Source organism: Oncorhynchus mykiss, chromosome 10, assembly GCF_013265735.2.
Source record: "Oncorhynchus mykiss isolate Arlee chromosome 10, USDA_OmykA_1.1, whole genome shotgun sequence".
Classification (NCBI taxonomy): domain Eukaryota; kingdom Metazoa; phylum Chordata; class Actinopteri; order Salmoniformes; family Salmonidae; genus Oncorhynchus; species Oncorhynchus mykiss.
The window spans coordinates 64,092,881-64,112,369 of NC_048574.1; the positions used below are offsets into that span (position 1 = coordinate 64,092,881).

The window sequence follows — 19,489 nt, forward strand, 5'->3', positions numbered from 1 at the left end:
AATCAATACACACACTAAATATACCTACACACTAAGTTGGAGGTTTACATACACTTAGGTTGGAATCATAAACTCATTTTTCAACCACTCCACAAATTTCTTGTTAACAAACTATAGTTTTGGCAAGTTGGTTAGGACATCTTTGTGCATGATACAAGTAATTTTTCAAACAATTGTTTACAGACAGATTATTTCACTTATAATTCACTGTATCACAATTCCAGTGGGTCAGAAGTTTACATACACTAAGTTGACTGTGCCTCTAAACAGCTTGGAAAATTCCAGAAAATGTCATGGCTTTAGAAGCTTCTGATAGGCTAATTGACATCATTTGAGTCAATTGTTGGTGTACCTGTGGCTGTATTTCAAGGCCTACCTTCAAACTCAGTGCCTCTTTGCTTGACATCATGGGAAAATCAAAAGAAATCAGCCAAGACCTCAAAGAAAAAAAAATGTAGACCTCCACAAGTCTGGTTAATCCTTGGGAGCAATTTCCAAATGCCTAAAGGTACCATGTTCATCTGTACAAACTAAAGTATGCAAATATAAACACCATGGGACCATGCAGCCATCATACCGCTCAGGAAGAATACGTGTTCTGTCTCCTAGAGATGAACGTACTTTGGTGCAAAATAATCCCAGAAATACAGCAATGGACCTTGTGAAGATGCTGGAGGAAACAGGTACAAAAGTATCTATAGCCACAGTAAAATGAGTCCTATATGGTCAACCTGAAAGGCCGCTCAGCAAGGAAGAAGCCACTGCTCCAAATCCGCCATAAAAAAGCCAGAGTATAGTTTGCAACTGCATATGGGGACAAAGATCTTACTTTTTGGAGAAATGTCCTCTGGTCTGATGAAACAAAAATAGAACTGTTTAGCGATAATGACCATCGTTATGTTTGGAGGAAAATGGGGGATGCTTGCAAGCCGAAGAACACCATTCCAACCGTGAAGCACAGGGGTGGCAGCATCATGTTGTGGGGGTGCTTTGCTGCAGGAGAGACTGGTGTACTTCATAAAATAGATGGCATCATGAGGAATGAAAATGATGTTGATATATTGAAGCAACATCTCAAGACATCAGTCAGGAAGTTAAAGCTTGGTCGCAAATGGGTCTTCCAAATGGACAATGACCCCCCCAAGCATACTTCCAAAGTTGTGGCAAAATGGCTTAAGGACAATGAAGTCAAGGTATTGGAGTGGCCATCACTAAGCCCTGACCTCAATCCTATAGAAAATTTGTGGGCAAAACTGAAAATGTGTGTGCGAGCAAGGAGGCCTACAAACCTGAGTCAGTTAAATCAGCTCTGTCAGGAGGAATGGGACAAAATTCACCCAACTTATTGTGGGAAGCTTGTGGAAGGCTACCCGAAACGTTTGACCCAAGTTAAACAATTTAAAGGCAATGCTACCGAATACTAATTGAGTGTATGTAAACTTCTGACTCACTGGGAATGTGTTGAAAGAAATAAAAGCTTCAATAAATAATTCTCTCCACTATTATTCTGACATTTCACATTCTTAAAATAAAGTGGTGATCCTAACTGACCTAAAACAGGCAATTTTTACTAGGATTAAATGTCAGGAGTTGTGAAAAAAGGAGTTAAAATATATTTGGTGTATGCAAACTTCAAACTTCAACTGTACCTGGGGCAGCAGGGTAGCCTAGTGGTTAGAGCATCGGACTAGTAAGGTTGCAAGTTCAAATCCCCGAGCTGACAAGGTACAAATCTGTCGTTCTGCCCCTGAACCCACTGTTCCTAGGCCGTCATTGAAAATAAGAATTAGTTCTTAACTGACTTGCCTAGTTAAATAAAGGTAAAATACCTACTGTACACTTCAAAATAGTTTAAGGTTTGTCTGATGACTTTTCATAGCTGACATATTTTTACTCACATCATATTGATGTCCTCCATGATGAGTTTAACCACAATGAAGTAATTGTGTAACTACATTATAGCACTCAACTGTATTGGGGATGGGTAAATACTCCATGTTGAAAGTCTATTTATTATCTGTGTGTGTATACGTACCTGAGGTAGTATATACAGTGGGGCAAAAAAGTATTTAGTCAGCCGCCAATTGTGCAAGTTCTCCCACTTAAAAATATGAGAGGATTTTTAGGATTTATTTGCAAATTATGGTGGAAATAAGTACTTGGTCACCTACAAACAAGCAAGATTTCTGGCTCTCACAGACCTGTAAATTCTTCTTTAAGAGGCTCCTCTGTCCTCCACTCGTTACCTTTATTAATGGCACCTGTTTGAACTTGTTATCAGTATAAAAGACACCTGTCCACAACCTCAAACAGTCACACTCCAAACTCCACTATGGCCAAGACCAAAGAGCTGTCAAAGGACACCAGAAACAAAATTGTAGACCTGCACCAGGCTGGGAAGACTGAATCTGCAATAGGTAAGCAGCTTGGTTTGAAGAAATCAACTGTGGGAGCAATTATTAGGAAATGGAAGACATACAAAACCACTGATAATCTCCCTCGATCTGGGGCTCCACGCAAGATCTCACCCCGTGGGGTCAAAATGATCACAAGAACGGTGAGCAAAAATCTCAGAACCACACGGGGGGACCTAGTGAATGACCTGCAGAGAGCTGGGACCAAAGTAACAAAGCCTACCATCAGCAAGGGCATTGAAGATGAAACGTGGCTGGGTCTTTCAGCATGACAATGATCCCAAACACACCGCCCGGGTAATGAAGGAGTGGCTTCGTAAGAAGCATTTCAAGGTCCTGGAGTGGCCTAGCCAGTCTCCAGATCTCAACCCCATATAAAATCTTTGGAGGGAGTTGAAAGTCCATGTTGCCCAGCAACAGCCCCAAAACATCACTGCTCTAGAGGAGATCTGCATAGAGGAATGGGCCAAAATACCAGCAACAGTGTGTGAAAACCTTGTGAAGACTTACAGAAAACGTTTGACCTCTGTCATTGCCAACAAAGGGTATATAACAAAGTATTGAGATAAACTTTTGTTATTACAAATACTTATTTTCCACCATAATTTGCAAATAAATTCATAAAAAATCCTACAATGTGATTTTCTGGATTTTTTTTCTCATTTTGTCTGTCATAGTTGAAGTGTACCTATGATGAAAATTACAGGCCTCTCTCATCTTTTTAAGTGGGAGAACTTGCACAATTGGTGGCTGACTAAATACTTTTTTGCCCCACTGTATCTGTATCACCTGTCTCTTCTAGGAGGAGGAGGGTCCAGAGGTGCTGTTTGTGAAGGAGGAGGGCTGTGAGGAGGGTCTGTTGAACCCTGAGGGGAACATGGTCATGGAGGACAACCAGACTACACCTCCTTCTGAACCCACAGAGGAATTAGCTGAGCAGCACAGGGCCACATACAGTCACACTGAGGTGAACCTACTAAACTACTGTCTGAATGGTTATGTTAGGTCCGGTATCCACAAAGAGTCTCAGAGTAGGAGTGCTGATCTACGATAAGTTTAGCCTTTTAAATCATAATGAATAAGACTAATGTAGACAGGGGACCTGATCATTGATCAGCTCTTCTACTCAGATTCTTTGTGGATACGGGCCCAGGTCTTGATTCATTTTTTCAGAAGGGTGGGACCATGTCTTTGAATTATCAAACCATTTCAAAGAGTGTCAAGTAATCAAATCAACTAACATGTTTGCATAGTACTCTTCTTAATCCTTCATTGCCCAATCAGAATATGCTCATATGAGATTTCTTGATCCAACATCCTTTCACTCTGTATCTCTTACAGTCAGTAGACATGGAGGATGGGAAGTCTGATCTGCTGCTGGTCAAAGAGGAGACAATAGAAGACGGACCAGAGAACATTGATCTGCTGAGTGGACTAAAGATGGGGGAGCAAGGTGAGGGAGAAATACATATAACCCATAGATCCTCAACAGGGTTCTACAGTGCGACCATTTTACTCACATATGCATCTAAATATTTTGTTGTGCAATGTGGAATTTTAATGTAGGAGCGTCAGTGTGCCTAGAAAAATTAAAGATTCTAGCTTTAATACCTGAAATATTTTTAATTGTGTTCCTAAATTTATTTGTGTGCCTACATTTTACTTATACTTACTCCTTGTAAAAAAAGAAGTCAGCATAGAGCCCTCTTCAATGGGAATAGTGATGTGCTTGGATATTATTTTCTTCATTCGTTGGGGCGGCAGGGTAGCCTAGTGGTTAGAGTGTTGGACTAGTAACCGAAACGCAAGTTCAAATCCCCGAGCTGACAAGGCTGTTCCTGGGCCGTCATTGAAAATAAGAATTTGTTCTTAACTGACTTGCCTAGTTAAATAAAGTAAAAAAATCATAAAATTAAATGAATACAACTTATGTTGACATATACAAAAACACAATGTATGAACTTCACCAGGTAATTGACATAAAAATGTATACGAGTTCCCCCTCAGTCACTCAACTTCGGTACAACATACCGAAGTCGCACTCTCGTGACCGGTTGAAGGATCCACAATCACACCTGAAATGAAATCTGCACCTTGCTGGAAGTCCCGCCTTCCACAGGTGATAATCATGAGGCTCAGATTCATTCCTTCAACTATTCCACTCTTCACCTGGATGTGAACAGGAACAATTCACGCTACTGAAACAAGCAATTAGAAAACGTGACTGTCTTACGTTGTGCCAACTAAACTGTCTCATAGTGGTAGAGCGTGCTCACCCCCTGGACATTGTGTGCTGAAGTTTGTATTTGGTATCGTTAATTATTCTTCAGTTTGCTGGATCAATGGTTAAGATGGCTAAGAAAGCGACCAAGATGACGATGGCTAAGCCGGGTTCGAGGTCACGATCATGCCCCCAGTCATGCGGGTTATACTATGTCGAACCGTGTGGGCATTGCCACATACTGTGTGAAAACTTCCTGGAAAGACGTGTAGCATTCTTGTAGCATTCTTTGCGACTTTCCTTTCCAAGAATTTGGCAACTTGGCTGGGACCGAGGTACAGGAAGTGGAGAGGGACTTGAGGCTGTTGTCGGAAAAGGTGGAACTAGCTTCCCAGCAGGGAGATGGTGGGTTTGGTGACATACAGGGCCCATGTTCGGATGACGACATGGTGTCCCTGGACAGCTCAGAGGGTTTCCCCGGGTGATGAAGAGGACTTTATTTGGGGACAGCCACCTCCTCACGCAATGAGAGTAGCATCATTTTTTGGTACTCCAAGAGGGGCCAGGGGCTGAGGGTGTTGGCCTATCTGAACGATTGGCTGATAGCAGTCAAAGGATCAAGCAGTGTTACCCACATCGAGGCTAGTGCTCCATGTTCCTTCTCTAGGTTTTATTGTAAACCAGAAAAAGGAGCTGTCTATTGCAGCACATTCCATTCCTGGGTCTCGAGTTAGACTCATCCTTAAATTGCACTTTTCTACCCCTGCAGAGGTTGTCAGGTTTCCAGCTCTGCTTGGCCCAATTTTCGTCTGGGGCACACAGTACATTTTCACCAGTTCCTGCGCCTACTGGGGATGATGATGATGCTTCTATGATGGTGGTCAGTACCCTGGGGCTGTTCCAGTGCTGGGTGCTAGCAACACGCTTGGATGCATTTCGTTACCTAAACCAGTCAATTCAGGTGTCCCCGACATGCCTTCAGGCACTGTCCCAGTGGAGGGTTCTCATGGGCCAGGTGTTGTCCAGCAAGGTGATCACGACAGACTGTGAGGGTTACTGAATTTGGGGAGTATGGATGGTGTCACAGAGTGCCCGGCTTATCAATTACCTGGAACTTCTGGTGGTGTACTGGCGCTCAGGCCACCCTGTGTTTGTTGGGCCAGCATGTGCTGTCAGTGGTGTAAAAAGTACTCAATTGTCATACTTGAGTACAATTAAAGATACAGTGCCTTGCAAAATTATTATTTTCCCTTGGCGTTTTTCCTATTTTGTTGGATTACAATCTGTAATTTAAATGGACTATTATTTGGATTTCATGTAATGGACATACACAAAATAGTCCAAATTGGTGAATTGAAATTGAAAAAATAACTTGTTTTAAAAAAAAAAAAACATGAGTGGTGCGTGCATATGTATTAACCCCCTTTGCTATGAAGCCCCTAAATCTGATGCAACCAATTACCTTCAGAAGTCACATAATTAGTTAAAGTCCATTTCAGTATATATACACTTGTTCTGAAAGGCCCCTGAGTCTGCAACACAAAGCAAGGGGCACCACCAAGCAAGCGGCACCATGAAGACCAAGGAGCTCTCCAAACAGGTCAGGGACAAAGTTGTGGAGAGGTACAGATCAAGGTTGAGTTATAAAAAAATATCAGAAACTTTGAACATCCCACGGAGCACCATTAAATTCATTATTAAAAATTGAAATAATATGGCACCACAACAAACCTGCCAAGAGAGGGCCGCCCACCAAAACTCACAGACCAGACAAGGAGGGCATTAATCAGAGCTAAAAGAGACCAAAGATAACCCTGAAGGAGCTGCAAAGCTCCACAGCGGAGATTGGAGTATCTGCCCATAGGACCACTTTAAGCCGTAAACTCCACAGAGCTGGGCTTTACAGAAGAGTGGCCAGAAAAAATGCCATTGCTTAAAGAAACAAATAAGCAAACACGTTTGGTGTTCGCCAAAAGGCATGTGGGAGACTCCCCAAACATATGGAAGAAGGTACTCTGGTCAGATGAGACTAAAATTGAGCTTTTTGGCCATCAAGGAAAACACTATATCTGGCGCAAACCCAACACCTCTCATCACCATCCCAGGAGTGAAGCATGGTGGCGGCAGCACCGGCAGGGACTGAGAAACTGGTCAGAATTGAAGGAATGATGGATGGCGCTAAATACAGGGAAATTCTTGAAGGAAACCTGTTTCAGTCTTCGAGAGATTTGAGACTGGGACGGAGGTTCACCTTCCAGCAGGACAATGACCCTAAGCATACTGCTAATGCAAAGCTCAAGTGGTTTAAGGCGAAACATTTAACTGTCTTGGAATGGCCTACTCATAGCCCAGACCTCAATCCAATTGAGAATCTCTGGTATGACTTAAAGATTGCTGTACACCAGCGGAACCCATTCAAATTGAAGGAGCTGGAACAGTTTTGCCTTGAAGAATGGGGAAAAAATCCCAGTGGCTAGATGTGCCAAGCTTATAGAGACATACCCCAAGAGACTTGCAACTGTAATTGCTGCAAAAGGTGGCTCTACAAAGTATTGACTTTGAGGGGTGAATAGTTATGCACGCTCAAGTTTTGTTTTTTGTCTTATTTGTTTCACAATCAAAAATATTTAGCATGTTGTGTAAATCCAATGATACAAATTTAATTCCAGGATGTAAGGCAACAAAATAGGAAACATCTCAAGGGGGTGAATAAGCCACTGTACCTTAATACAAATTACTCAAGTAAAACTCACCCAGTAAAATACTACTGGAGTAAAAGAGTATTTACTTTTAAATTTACTTTTGATACTTAAGTATAAGTATAAACCATTTCAAATGTCTTATATTAATTAAACGGCACAATTTTATTTTTATTGACGGATAGCCAAGGGCACACTCCAACACTCAGACATAAATTACAAACTAAGTATGTGTTTAGTGACTCAGTAGGGATGACCAGGGATGTTCTCTTGATAAGTGTGTGAATGACAATTCTCCTTTTCTTTTGTGTGTCAAGGAAAATGTATGGAGTAAAAAGTACATTATTCTCTTTAGGAATGTAGTAAAGTAAAAGTAGGCCAAAATATAAATAGTAAAGTACAGATACCCCCAAAAACTACTTAAGCAGTACTTTAAAGTATTTTTACTTAGGTACTTTACACCACTGTGTGCTGGTCATATCTAAGGACGGTGCCTCAGTTGGTAGAGTAAGGTGCTTGCAATGCCAGGGTTGTTGGTTTGATTCCCAAGGGGGACCAATACGAAAACAGTACACAAATGTGTGCTTTCACTCCTGTAAGTCACTCTGGATAAGAGCGTGTTCTAAATGACAAAAATGTAAATATAATACATCAACAGGCATGGGCGGACCCTCCTCACCTCGGCTCGCTCCCTGTTGTGGTGGAGCAGTGCACATTTGCGCTCACTTCAGGTGTAGCATGTTCCTGGTTACCTCAACTGCTACACCCCTGGGTGGTTTCCCAGATATGGGAGCGGTTCGGCAATGCCGACATAGATCTTTGCGAATTGTCTTTTTTTCTGCATGAGGGACCCAAGTGCCCCGTTGGGAACGGACTCTGGCGGACCAGCGGCCTTTGACCTTCCTTTATGCATTTTCACCAGTGGTTCTGATTCAGCCCACGTTGGCGAGGGTGCGCTGGGAGGGTTTATCATTGATTCTTGGGGCTTTCCGTTGGCCCAGGCTGCCTTGGTTCGGGGAGATCATTTGCCCTTTAGGGGGGGGACCCTGGCAACTCCCGCTGGTCTGGGTGGGGGACAAGTTACTTGCGCTTTCGGCCAAGTAAATCATCTGTCCTACTTGTGGCTAAAAAAGTTAATGTCAAGCCCTGAAAGCGGTATTAAATTGAAGGAATTAATCCTGTGGAAGACGGCGTGTCCAGCGAGGCGTGGATTTCATTGACCTTGCCACGCGTGATTGTAGATCAACCGAAGTTGCAAGGGTGTGACTCCCCATAGTACGTTGTACCTTGTTTCCCTCCTTCAGGGAACATTAGTTATAACGTTACGTTTTCTCTGCAATGTTTGGAAAGTATTTTGTAACCACTTCTTGCAGGTTGGCTGGAGGCTAATAGAGGAGACTGGGTGAACATCTTGGATTCCCAGACCCAGACCGGTGCCACCAAGGGCCCAGGGGACAACATCACTGAGCAGGCTAGGACCAGAGGCGACATAGTGGAGGTCTGTGGATGGGACAGTGTCCTCAACTCTGGGCTGGGGAATCACAACCAGAAACAGACAATGGAACACAAAACAACAACTGAACTGAGACCAGGACTGGCTGAGACCAGGGCAAGGCGTAGAATTGGTCTGCGGGGACTGGGAGGTGTCCGTATGCGGCTGAAGAGAACAGACACAGACTCGGCTAGCGATGCTCCATCCTGCTCCTATAGTTGTGATTCAGAGAGACTGATGGCGCCTCAGGTTAACCCTCCAACAGGGGCTTCCTTCAGCCTGCCTTCTATAGGATCTATCAACTGGAATATGGACCCTGCGACAACACAGACACTTCCTGGCCTTCATCCTCCTCACACTCTCCTAATGTTAAACCAGACCTCAGACAATGTCAGTGCCTCAACACTAAATGGCTACACAAGCTCATTGACAAATGAAAATAGTAGAGATGGAATCAGTAAAGGTGGCAGCGCCAAAGAGAAGCGCTTCCCGTGTTCGTTCTGTGGGATATCCTTCAGTTTCCCCAAACAGGTGGAGATCCACCAGAGGATGCACACGGGGGAGAAAGCGTTCAGCTGCCACCTGTGCCCAGCCAGTTTCTCCCGATCGTCCAACCTGAAGAGGCACCAGAGGGTCCACACAGGGGAGAAACCCTACAGCTGCCCCCAGTGTGCAAAGAGGTTCTCCCACCACCACAATATGAAGGTGCACCTGAAGGTCCACACAGGAGAAGCAGTTTCCCTGTATGCACAGCAGGAGTAGCCTTATCTGACAAAGTTGTCAATTGGGAGAAATCGTATCACTTGAGATACTTAGGGGATGCCTGGAAACTGTTATTTAGATTAAATATAGTTATCATGTGACGTGTCTTGAGGTAAGAGAGTCATTAACCACATACCCCTCATTAACCCTTTGTTAACTTGTCATTTGAAACAGGCTTGTGTAAATGCCTGTTTTTAGAGAGACAGTAAACCTAGATGGGGGGGAATGAATCGATAAGTGTTAGCGCAAATACATGCTAGCTGTTCCCGTAAACTTCCAGTCATTGAGCCAACAACTATCCATTTAAAAGCTTGTCTCTGCAAAAATATAAAAACAAATGTACATATCTTTTGCGGAGATGGCTAAATGAATATAGAGGAAACACTGAATTCCCCTTTAAAAAAACAGCCCCTTCCCACAATGACACCACGTTCAGGAAGTGTCATCATTTGTTGTTGGGGAAAAAAATGGTGTAAAGGTTCCACCCTGTTAGGATTATGCACCTAATGGTTGTTAAATGTTGTTAGAAAAGTTGGCAAATAAGACTGTCAATATTTATTTATCTTTGAATATATTTTATGTATATTTAGATACATTTGTTACTAATTACAGTTACATAGCATCATGTAAGTAATTGTCATGAAATGAAATGTGAATAAATAATTGTAATTAGTAATGTAATTGGCTAGCAACAATATATAATCTATTTTCATGTTTTAAAATCAAATCAAACTACAAACTCCGGTTGACAATGTTTTTTAAAAAAAAGTTTTTTTCTATGATCAAATAAATAGAAAGTAAACTAATGCACAATATTAATTCTTATTATAGGTGTTATGTTTTTCAACTATTTCATACATGGAACAAAAACATATAATGCAACATTTAGTGTTTGTCCCATGTTTCATCAGCTGAAATAAAAGATCCCAGAAATGTTCCATTCACCCAAAAAGCTTATTTTGCACAAATGTTGTGCACAAATGTTTACATCCCAGTTATTGACCATTTCTCCTTTTCCAAGATAATCAGCATGATCATTACACAGTTGCACCTTGTGCTGGGGACAATAAAAGGCCACTCTGAAATGTACAGTTTTGTCACTCAACACAATGCCACAGATGTCACAATTTTTGATGGAATGTCCACCAGAGCTGTTGCCATAGAATTGAATGTTCATTTCTCTACCATAAACCGCTTCCAACGTTGTTTCTGAGAATTTGGAAGTACGTCCAACCGGCCTCACAACCGCCGACCACGTTTATGGCATCGTGTGGGTGAGTGGTTTGTTGATGTCAACGTTGTGAACAGAGTACCCCATGGTGGTGGTAGGCATATGCTACGGACAACGAACACAATTGTATTTTATCTGTGGCAATTTGAATGCACAGAGATACCGGGATGAGATCCTGAGGCCCATTGTGGTGCCATTCATCTGTCGCCTTTACGTCATGTTTCAGCATAATAATGCACGGCTCCATGTCGTAAGGATCTGTACACAATTCTTGGAACCTGAAAATGTCCCAGTTCTTCCATGGCCTGTATACTCACCAGGCATCACCCATTGAGCATGTTTGGGATGCTCAGGATCAACATGTACGACAGCGTGTTCCAGTTTCTGCCAATATCTAGCAACTTCGCACAGCCATTAAAGAGGAGTAGGACAACATTCCACAGGCCACAATCAACAGCTTGAACAACTCTATGCAAAGGAGATGTGTTGCGCTGCATGAGGCAAATGGTGGTCACAACAGATACTGACTGGTTTTCTGATCCATGATTTCCTTATATCAACTACAACTCAGTAAAATCTTTGAAACTGTTGCATGTTGCATTTATTTTTGTTCAGTAAAGATATTAAATAACTTTTTACTTCATATAATGTATTCATTATTGGTGTTACTTCTACCCTGTTATGCTTCCTTCTACCCTGTTGTGTTGGTATTTTAATATCAGAATTTAACAATAGCATCAAATGTTCTGCATATTTTTGTGGTAACTTGTAGCGATGTAAGGGGTCAACTAAACATTCACCCCCCTTTAGGCTTTTCCTAATTTTGTTACGAACAAATTTAAATGGATTTAATAATAATTTTTCATCAACAATCTAATCAAAATACTCCGTCAACGTGGAAGATTTTATATAGATTTTATATATAACATTTTATATATAAAAATTGGATACTAAAATATACAGTAATCATTGCATAATTATTCACACCTTTTGTTTAGGCAAGCCGAAATTAGTTCAGGAGTAAAATTTTGTTAGACAAATCACATAAGTTACAAGGACTCACTCTGTAAAATAATAGGGGTTGACAGCGCTGCCCAGTACCCTTCCCCTGTCCCCCATACATACAACATATGTAAGGTCCCTCAGTCAAGTATTGCATTTCAAGCACAGATTCAATTATGAAGACCAGGGAGCTTTTCGAAAAGACTCAAAGAAGGGCAGAGATTGGTAGATGGGTAACAATAACATATCCAAAATGGAATGTCTCTTTATGCATGGTCAAGTTAATAATTATGCTGTGGTTTATGTATTAAACCACCCAGACACATCAAAGATAGTCATCCTTCTGAACTGAACTGCAGGACAGGAATGAAACTGCTCAGGGATGTTACCATGAGGCCATCAGTGATTTTAAAACTCATTGGTGAGGTTAATGGCTGAGATGGGAGAATTGAGGATGGATCAACACTGTACTGACTCCACCTAAATGACAGAATGAAAAGAATACAAATATCCAAAACATGCATCTTGTATGCAACAACGCACTAAAGTAATAATGCAAAACAACACAGCAAAGGAATAAACTTTTTTGCCTAAATGCAAAGCCTTATGTTTGGGGCAAATACAACAGAACACATGACTGAGTAACTGCCTCCTTATTTTCAAGCATGGTGGTGGCTGCATCATGGTATAGGTATGATTGACATCGGAAAACGCTGGGATTTTTCAGGATGAAAAGAAAAAGGATGGAGCTAGCACAGACAAAATTCTAGAGGAAAACCTGCTTCAGTCTGCTTTACACCAGACACTCAGAGGAATTCACCTTTCAGCAGGATAATAACATACGACACAAAGCCAAATCTAAGTTGCTTATCAAGAAGATGAACGTTCCTGAGTGGCCAAGTTACATTTTTTACTTAAATCAGCTTGAAAATTCGAGGGCAAGATCTGTAAATTGCTGTCTAGCCATGATCCCCAACACTTTGACAGAGGTTGAAGAATTTAAAAGAATATTGGGCAAATATTGCACAATAGCCTACAGGTGTGCAAAGCTCTCAAGAGACTTGCCCAAGAAGACTCAACACGGTAATCACTACCAAAGGTGTTTCTAACAAGTATTTACTCAGGGGGGTGAATACTTATGTAATCAAGGTATATTAGTGTTTTAGTTTTCATTCATCTTCAAACTATTTTAGAATTTTTGTTCCACTTTAACAGAGTATTTTCAATAAACTGTTGACAAATTACAATTAAATCGATTTCAATTCCAGGTTGTAACACAAAATTTAGAAGTTTAAGGGGGGTTGAATGCTTATGCAAGGCATTGCATTGTAATAATTACCATAAGGATCTAGGCAAGAACAAGTATAGTTGAATATTTACCTTACTGAGATGTTGTAAATAAATAATGACCTTATTCTTCTACTCTATTATTGCTAACACACTGTTCTTTCTAAACAAGTCTGCGGTCATCTTGAAAGATATTGATCATAGGAGATTTATATAATATAAGTTGTACCGTAATTCAAACAGTACACAAATGCTTCATTAAACCACACCCTATGAGCTATGACGACAACAAATAAGATCCTTTCTCTTCAGTTTATACGGAAATGAACATTGACCTATAATAATTTCCACGTTAGCGTTTTATTGTCGTTATTTAGACGTTTATTAACATCATGTAACTCAAAATATGATTAATTTTACTGCACAGTATTACATTATTTCCCCAAGCAGTGTTAATTTCGCGTTGGAGACGGGACTTGTTTGATATATGTTATCTACTGTTAGCTAGCTGCTAGCTAACGATGGCTAACTGTATGGTTTTTCACACGCAAATAGCCTCCATCATGGAGGTGCTAGCGAATGCAGCCGTAGCAGAAATCTGTAAACTCGTAGACGACGACTATGCAGTGTTTCGTTTGGAAATTACTCAAAGCCAGAAAGAAAACAGGGCATTGCGGAGGAAACTACAGCTACAAGAACTGAAGGTGGCACGGGAGCGCGCAGAGAGGACAACGCAAGAGCGCGTCCTCGCCAGTCGTCCCAGTAGTGTCAAGATCCTCGACCAATACAAAGGAATGGCAAGAGGTACATTTTGCAGAAGACGCAGCCTGTCGCCCCGTTCCCATCTGCCATGTGTGACTTTAGACGTGTTAACCAAAATTGGGTCTTGGTCAGTTTTTGCATAGGATGCAATAATTCCCCTGATTTCTTAACTATCTATCATAAAGATAAAATATCATATTCTAACCAGATTCTTAATTTACAGCATTTCCTATTATGTACTAATTGAAAACAATATGATGCATGGAACATAATCAATCAATCTATAAATAGTATATTAAGAAGTTATGTAAAGTGTTACCTTACATCCTTGTCAATTCTAGACAGTGTCAATAGTGTACAATATACCACTGAGCATTGACAGTAGCTAACCTAACCACCTCTTTTCCCCCAGTGACTCTCTCAGGTGAAGGACATCTCACTGAAGGCCACAGGACCTTTGTGAAGCCAGTGGGACACAATACATGGCGAGATGACCAACCAATCACTGATGATGAGGGGAGTGGAACCTCAACCAAGAACATTATTGTGATAGAGGTTAGTGTAATAGTGTTACATAAAAATGACAGTCCAACAAATGTAGCCAGTTTATTTCAGAAAGACTACTCACATGTACATCTTAATTTATCTGTCATAGCGGAGGGAGATTGTGAGACTTGAAAAAGAAAAGGACTACCGCACACACTAGGAGCTCAGACGCAATCATTTTGTGACGTTTCAACAGCCAAGCTGTCTTCATAATGACAGTGCAGGTCACTAGTTTAGAGTTTGAAAGGACACACGCAAGTGTCTGTAATCATAGCCGGCTGTGGTTTGATTTCATTGGTTAATTTACAGATATAAATAAAACATGATTTTTATAAAGCATGAATGGATTACATATGATCATAGATATAAACTACAAAAGTATGTGGACACCTGCTTGTTGAACATTTCATTCCAAAATCATGGGCATTAATATGGATTTGGTCCCCCCTTTGCTGCTATAACAGCCTCCACTCTTCCGGGAAGACTTTCCACTAGATGTTGGAACATAGCTGCAGGGACTTACTTCTATTCAGCCACGAGCATTAGTGATGTTGGGTGATTAGGCCTGGCTCACAGTCGGCGTTCCAGTTAATTTCAAAGGTGTAAAATGGTATTGAGGTCAGGGCTCTGTGCAGGCCAGTCGAGTTCTTCCACACCAATCTCGACAAACCATTTCCCCATGGACTACGCTTTGTGCACAGGGGTATTGTCATGCTGAATCAGGAAAGGGCCTTCCCCAAACTGTTGCCACAAAAGTTGGAAGCAAAGAATAATGTAGAATGTCATTGTATACTGTAGCGTTAAGATTTCCCTTCACCAGAACTAAGGGGCCTAGCCCGAACCATGAAAAACAGCCCCAGGCCATTATTACTCCTCCACCAAACTTTACAGTTGGCACTATGCACTCGGGCAGGTAGCATTCTGCTGGCATCCGCCAAATCCAGATTCTTCCGTTTGACTGCCAGATGGTGAAGCGTGATTCATCACTCCAAAGAACTTTTTCCAAAGAAGCTTTTCTACTGCTCCAGAGTCCAATGGTGGTGAGCCTTACACCACTCCAGCTGACGCTTGGCATTCAGCATTGTGATCTTAGGCTTGTGTGGAAACCCATTTCATGGAGCTCCCGACAAACAGTTCTTGTGCCGACGTTGCTTCCAGATGCAGTTTGAAACTTGGTATTGAGTGTTACAGCCGAGAACAGACGATTATTACGCGCAACGAGCTTGAGCACTCGGCGGTCCAGTTCTGTGAGCTTTTGTGGCCTACCACTTCGCGGCTGAGCCGTTGTTGCTCCTAGACATTTCCACTTCACAATAACAGCACTTACAGTTGACCCGGGGCAGCTATAGCAGGGCAGAAAGTTTACGAACTGATTTGTTGGAAAGGTGGTATCCTATGACGGTGCCACGTTGAAAGTCACTGAGTTCAGTACGGGCCATTCTACTGCCAAAGTTTGCCTATAGAGATTGTATGGCCTTGTGCTTGATTCTATACACCTATCAGCAACGGGTTTGGCTGAAATAGCCAAATCACAAATTTGAAGGGGTGTTTACATACTTTTGACCATGTAGTGTAATTTGGCGACATAGGCTTACAAACATTATTTACAATGGATAGCAAAAACGATCCAGGCGGCCTCTCATTTTAATAATAAATTGTCAAGGTCACCCCCTCTCCTAGGGAGGGTGACATGTTCAATGCCGATATAGCGAAGGGACGAAAGTAGAGCTTGTGAGACTTCCCTATGACATTGTTATCCAATAGAACTCATGCACAGGTAATTAACCTCTCTTCTTGTGTCAGTCTGTAGATGCAGAGGCTGCTGGTCCTGGGGTCAAGCAGGAGAGATCTGAAAGAGAGGAGGACCCACGACACAGCAGAGAGATCCAGACTGGAGCGCCACATGTAGCCACGGAGGTCCCTACCACCACCGCCCCAGCACCGCCCAATACCCAACATAGCATCATGGAGGTCAGTGGAACGCCGAACGCATTCCTCAAGTCAGAGACAGACACCAAGACTTTAACACACAGGCTCTTACACACAGGATCTGACCACAGATCAGACCCAGAGAGACTAGGGCGGGGGAGACTGGGCAGTCCTCCTGCTAATGACTCCGAGTATTTACCGGTATTTCACCAGAGCCAGAGGACGGTTAATTCCCGTGGAGATGGTGATACGTTAGACACTGGTGTTGATGATCTGTCTTGTTTTTACACTACAGAGATGGAACCTGTCAACATACACTTGGGTTTAGAGACACAGACTGATCTGTCTAAAGGGGACTGGAACCAGTACAGTAGTAGTGTATACTCTGAAGGGTGCCTAGATAAGAAAGGGGTAGTTATAGTCGTAGACGAAGTGACTGTGAAAATGGAGGACGATGTTCCTCTGACACTGAATGGAGACAAGACTGAATTAGGAGAAGGACACTCACAAGGTAGAGATGTCTTAGATTATAGGGAAAGCTTAGAGACTAATCCAAATGTTGCGACCCAGTCCCCTTTACACATTCTCAGGGATCGCGACAGAGTGTCCACGTCGATGGGGCCTTCCGATTCACACGGCCACTTTGTTTTCGATCAAGTATTGAACTCAAAGGACCAAAGAGCCAAGGCTCAGGGAGGGGGAGCAACATCAGGCAACGGTAAAGATAAACGGTTCCTCTGCATGTCCTGTAACAAAGGCTTCAGCTGCCTCCAGAACGTAGAGACCCACCAGAGGGTCCATACAGGGGAGAAACCCTTCAGCTGTACCCAGTGTCACATGCGATTCGCCCAGGCTGGCAACCTTAAGATCCACCAGAGGGTCCACACAGGGGTGAAACCCTTCAGCTGTACCCAGTGTCATATGCGCTTCTCCCACTCGTACAGCCTGAAGAGGCACCAGAGGGTCCACACAGGGAAGAACTCTACAGCTGCCCTAGTGTGAGAAGAGGTTCTCCCACCAGAACTAGCTGAAGATACACCTGAAGGTCCACATGAGAGAAAGGTTGTTCACATGTACGCACGGCAGCAAGAGGTTCTCAGAGAGGAGCTACCTCAGGATACACCAGTTGAAAAACCATTCACTCTATAACATAGAAAGTAACCGTTCCACAAGCTTCTGACCTTTAGATCAAACCCTGCATTAAACACAAAGATGACTTTTCAGTGTTGTCAGCAGAAAAGATCCACAGGTGCATTTGTAATAACAAGGGTAACATATTTCAGTGTTGAATATTCCTGGGTAGAATATTGCATCCAAACATTGTGTGAGATATATATATATATAAATAAAAGCCTAAAAAGTCTGTTACATAGTGTTTGTACTGTGTAGGCTATATGATGGTCACAAATGCCTATTTCATTATTTCCCTTCAACTACTTAATTTTTTCCCAAAACACTTTATGAGAAAATGAATGCAGTTTATCAAGTTCATGCAGAGTTTTTGTTGAGACAGGTACAATGCCTTCAGCAAGTATTCTCACCCCTTCACTTTTTCCTCATTTTGTTGTGTTAGACTGAATTTAAAATTGCTTAAATTGAGATTGTGTCACTGGCCTACACACAATACTCCATAATGTCAAAGTGGAATTATGTTGACATTTTTACAAATGAATTAAAAATGAAAAGCTGAAATGTCTTGATTCAATAAGTATTCAAACCCTTTCTTATGGCAAGCCGAAATACATTCAGGAGTAAACCTTAACAAGACATGTACGTTGCATGCTCACTCTATGCTCAATAATAGATTTTAACATGGTTTTTGAATGACTACCTCTTCTCTGTACCCAGTACAATTATCTGTAAGGTCACTCAGTCGAGCAGTGAACTTCAAACACAGATTCAACCACAAAAACCTGGGAGGTTTGCCATGCCTCGCAAAGAAGGGCACCTATTGGTAGAAGGGTAAAAAACATTGAATATCCCTTTGAGCGTGGTGAAGTTTGGATGATGTATCAATACACCCAGTCACTGCAAAGATACATGCATCCTTCCTAACTCAGTTGCCGGAGAGGAAGGAAACCTCTTAGGGATTTCATCATGAGGCCAATGGTGACTTTAATACAGTTATAGTTTAATGGCTGGGATAGGAGAACTGAGGATGGATTAACAACATAGTAGTTATTCCACAATACTAACTTAAATGACAGAGTAAAAATAAAAAATCCTGTACAGAATCCAAATATTTTCCAAAACATGCATCCTGTTTCCAATAAGGGACTAAATTAAAACTGCAAAAAATGTGGCAATTTTTTAAAACTTTATGCCCCTACTACAAAGCGTTATGTTTGTGGCAAATCCTACCACTCTTCATATTTTCAACGTTATCATCTCTTGCTTGCTAGCTAGCCAACTACGGCTAACTTAGTCACATCAAACAATGCAGCCAGCATAACAACAAAGTAGCTTCATTTGCATAAGCTGTCTTTTGGTGACATTAATTTGGAATCATCCATAACAATGAGCTCATGATGCGCGATTTCACCTGGCATAGAAAATGTGCTCACTTGTTCAGAGGAGCTAGCCAGCAACACAGCTAACACAATCACTTCAAACTGAAGCTGGAAAGACTGCAAACTTGCTGCACCTTGTTTAGTTTTACCTGTTTTCTATTAGCATTTCTTTGTACACTATATATCCATAAGAAATATGCTGATTCATGATTTCGACTGGCTGAGTAAAGCTCCCTGCCTGTCTCATCTTGACTCCCGATCCCTACTTGTTCATTACTATGGGACGGCTGGAGATCGAATTTCAATACTGAAACAATGTTGCAAATGTCAGAGACAGACAGCAAGGTTTATAAAAATCTCCGCTATTGAAAACCAATTGCTAGTCTAAAAGAAATGGAAGGTAATGTCTAGATGCTTTTTACAGTGGCGATCAAGTTTCTAAATTGTCTGGCTGGGCTGATGAGACAGTGGATTGCGCAGTGAGATGGAACAGCGTAAATAGGCATTTTAAACGTCATAGTTTTAGCTGGTGGTAATTTGTGAAATAGACACAGCCTGGAATGCGGTTTTAAACAATCAGCGTCCAGGATTAGACCCACCTGTTGATTAATGATTAACAACGAACTTAACAGAG

General features: G+C 41.9%; 1 protein-coding gene across 1 annotated transcript in view; it reads left to right on the plus strand.

The window, feature by feature from the left end:
- Window positions 1–19,489, plus strand: part of LOC110534615 — a 143,138-nt gene that overhangs the window by 114,924 nt on the left and 8,725 nt on the right. Inside the window, exons 5-7 of the mRNA XM_036934442.1 lie at window positions 3,756–3,867; window positions 14,283–14,425; window positions 16,220–16,387. Of these exons, the coding sequence (XP_036790337.1) occupies window positions 3,756–3,867; window positions 14,283–14,425; window positions 16,220–16,387 (423 nt within the window). The remainder of the gene's footprint in view (window positions 1–3,755; window positions 3,868–14,282; window positions 14,426–16,219; window positions 16,388–19,489) is intronic.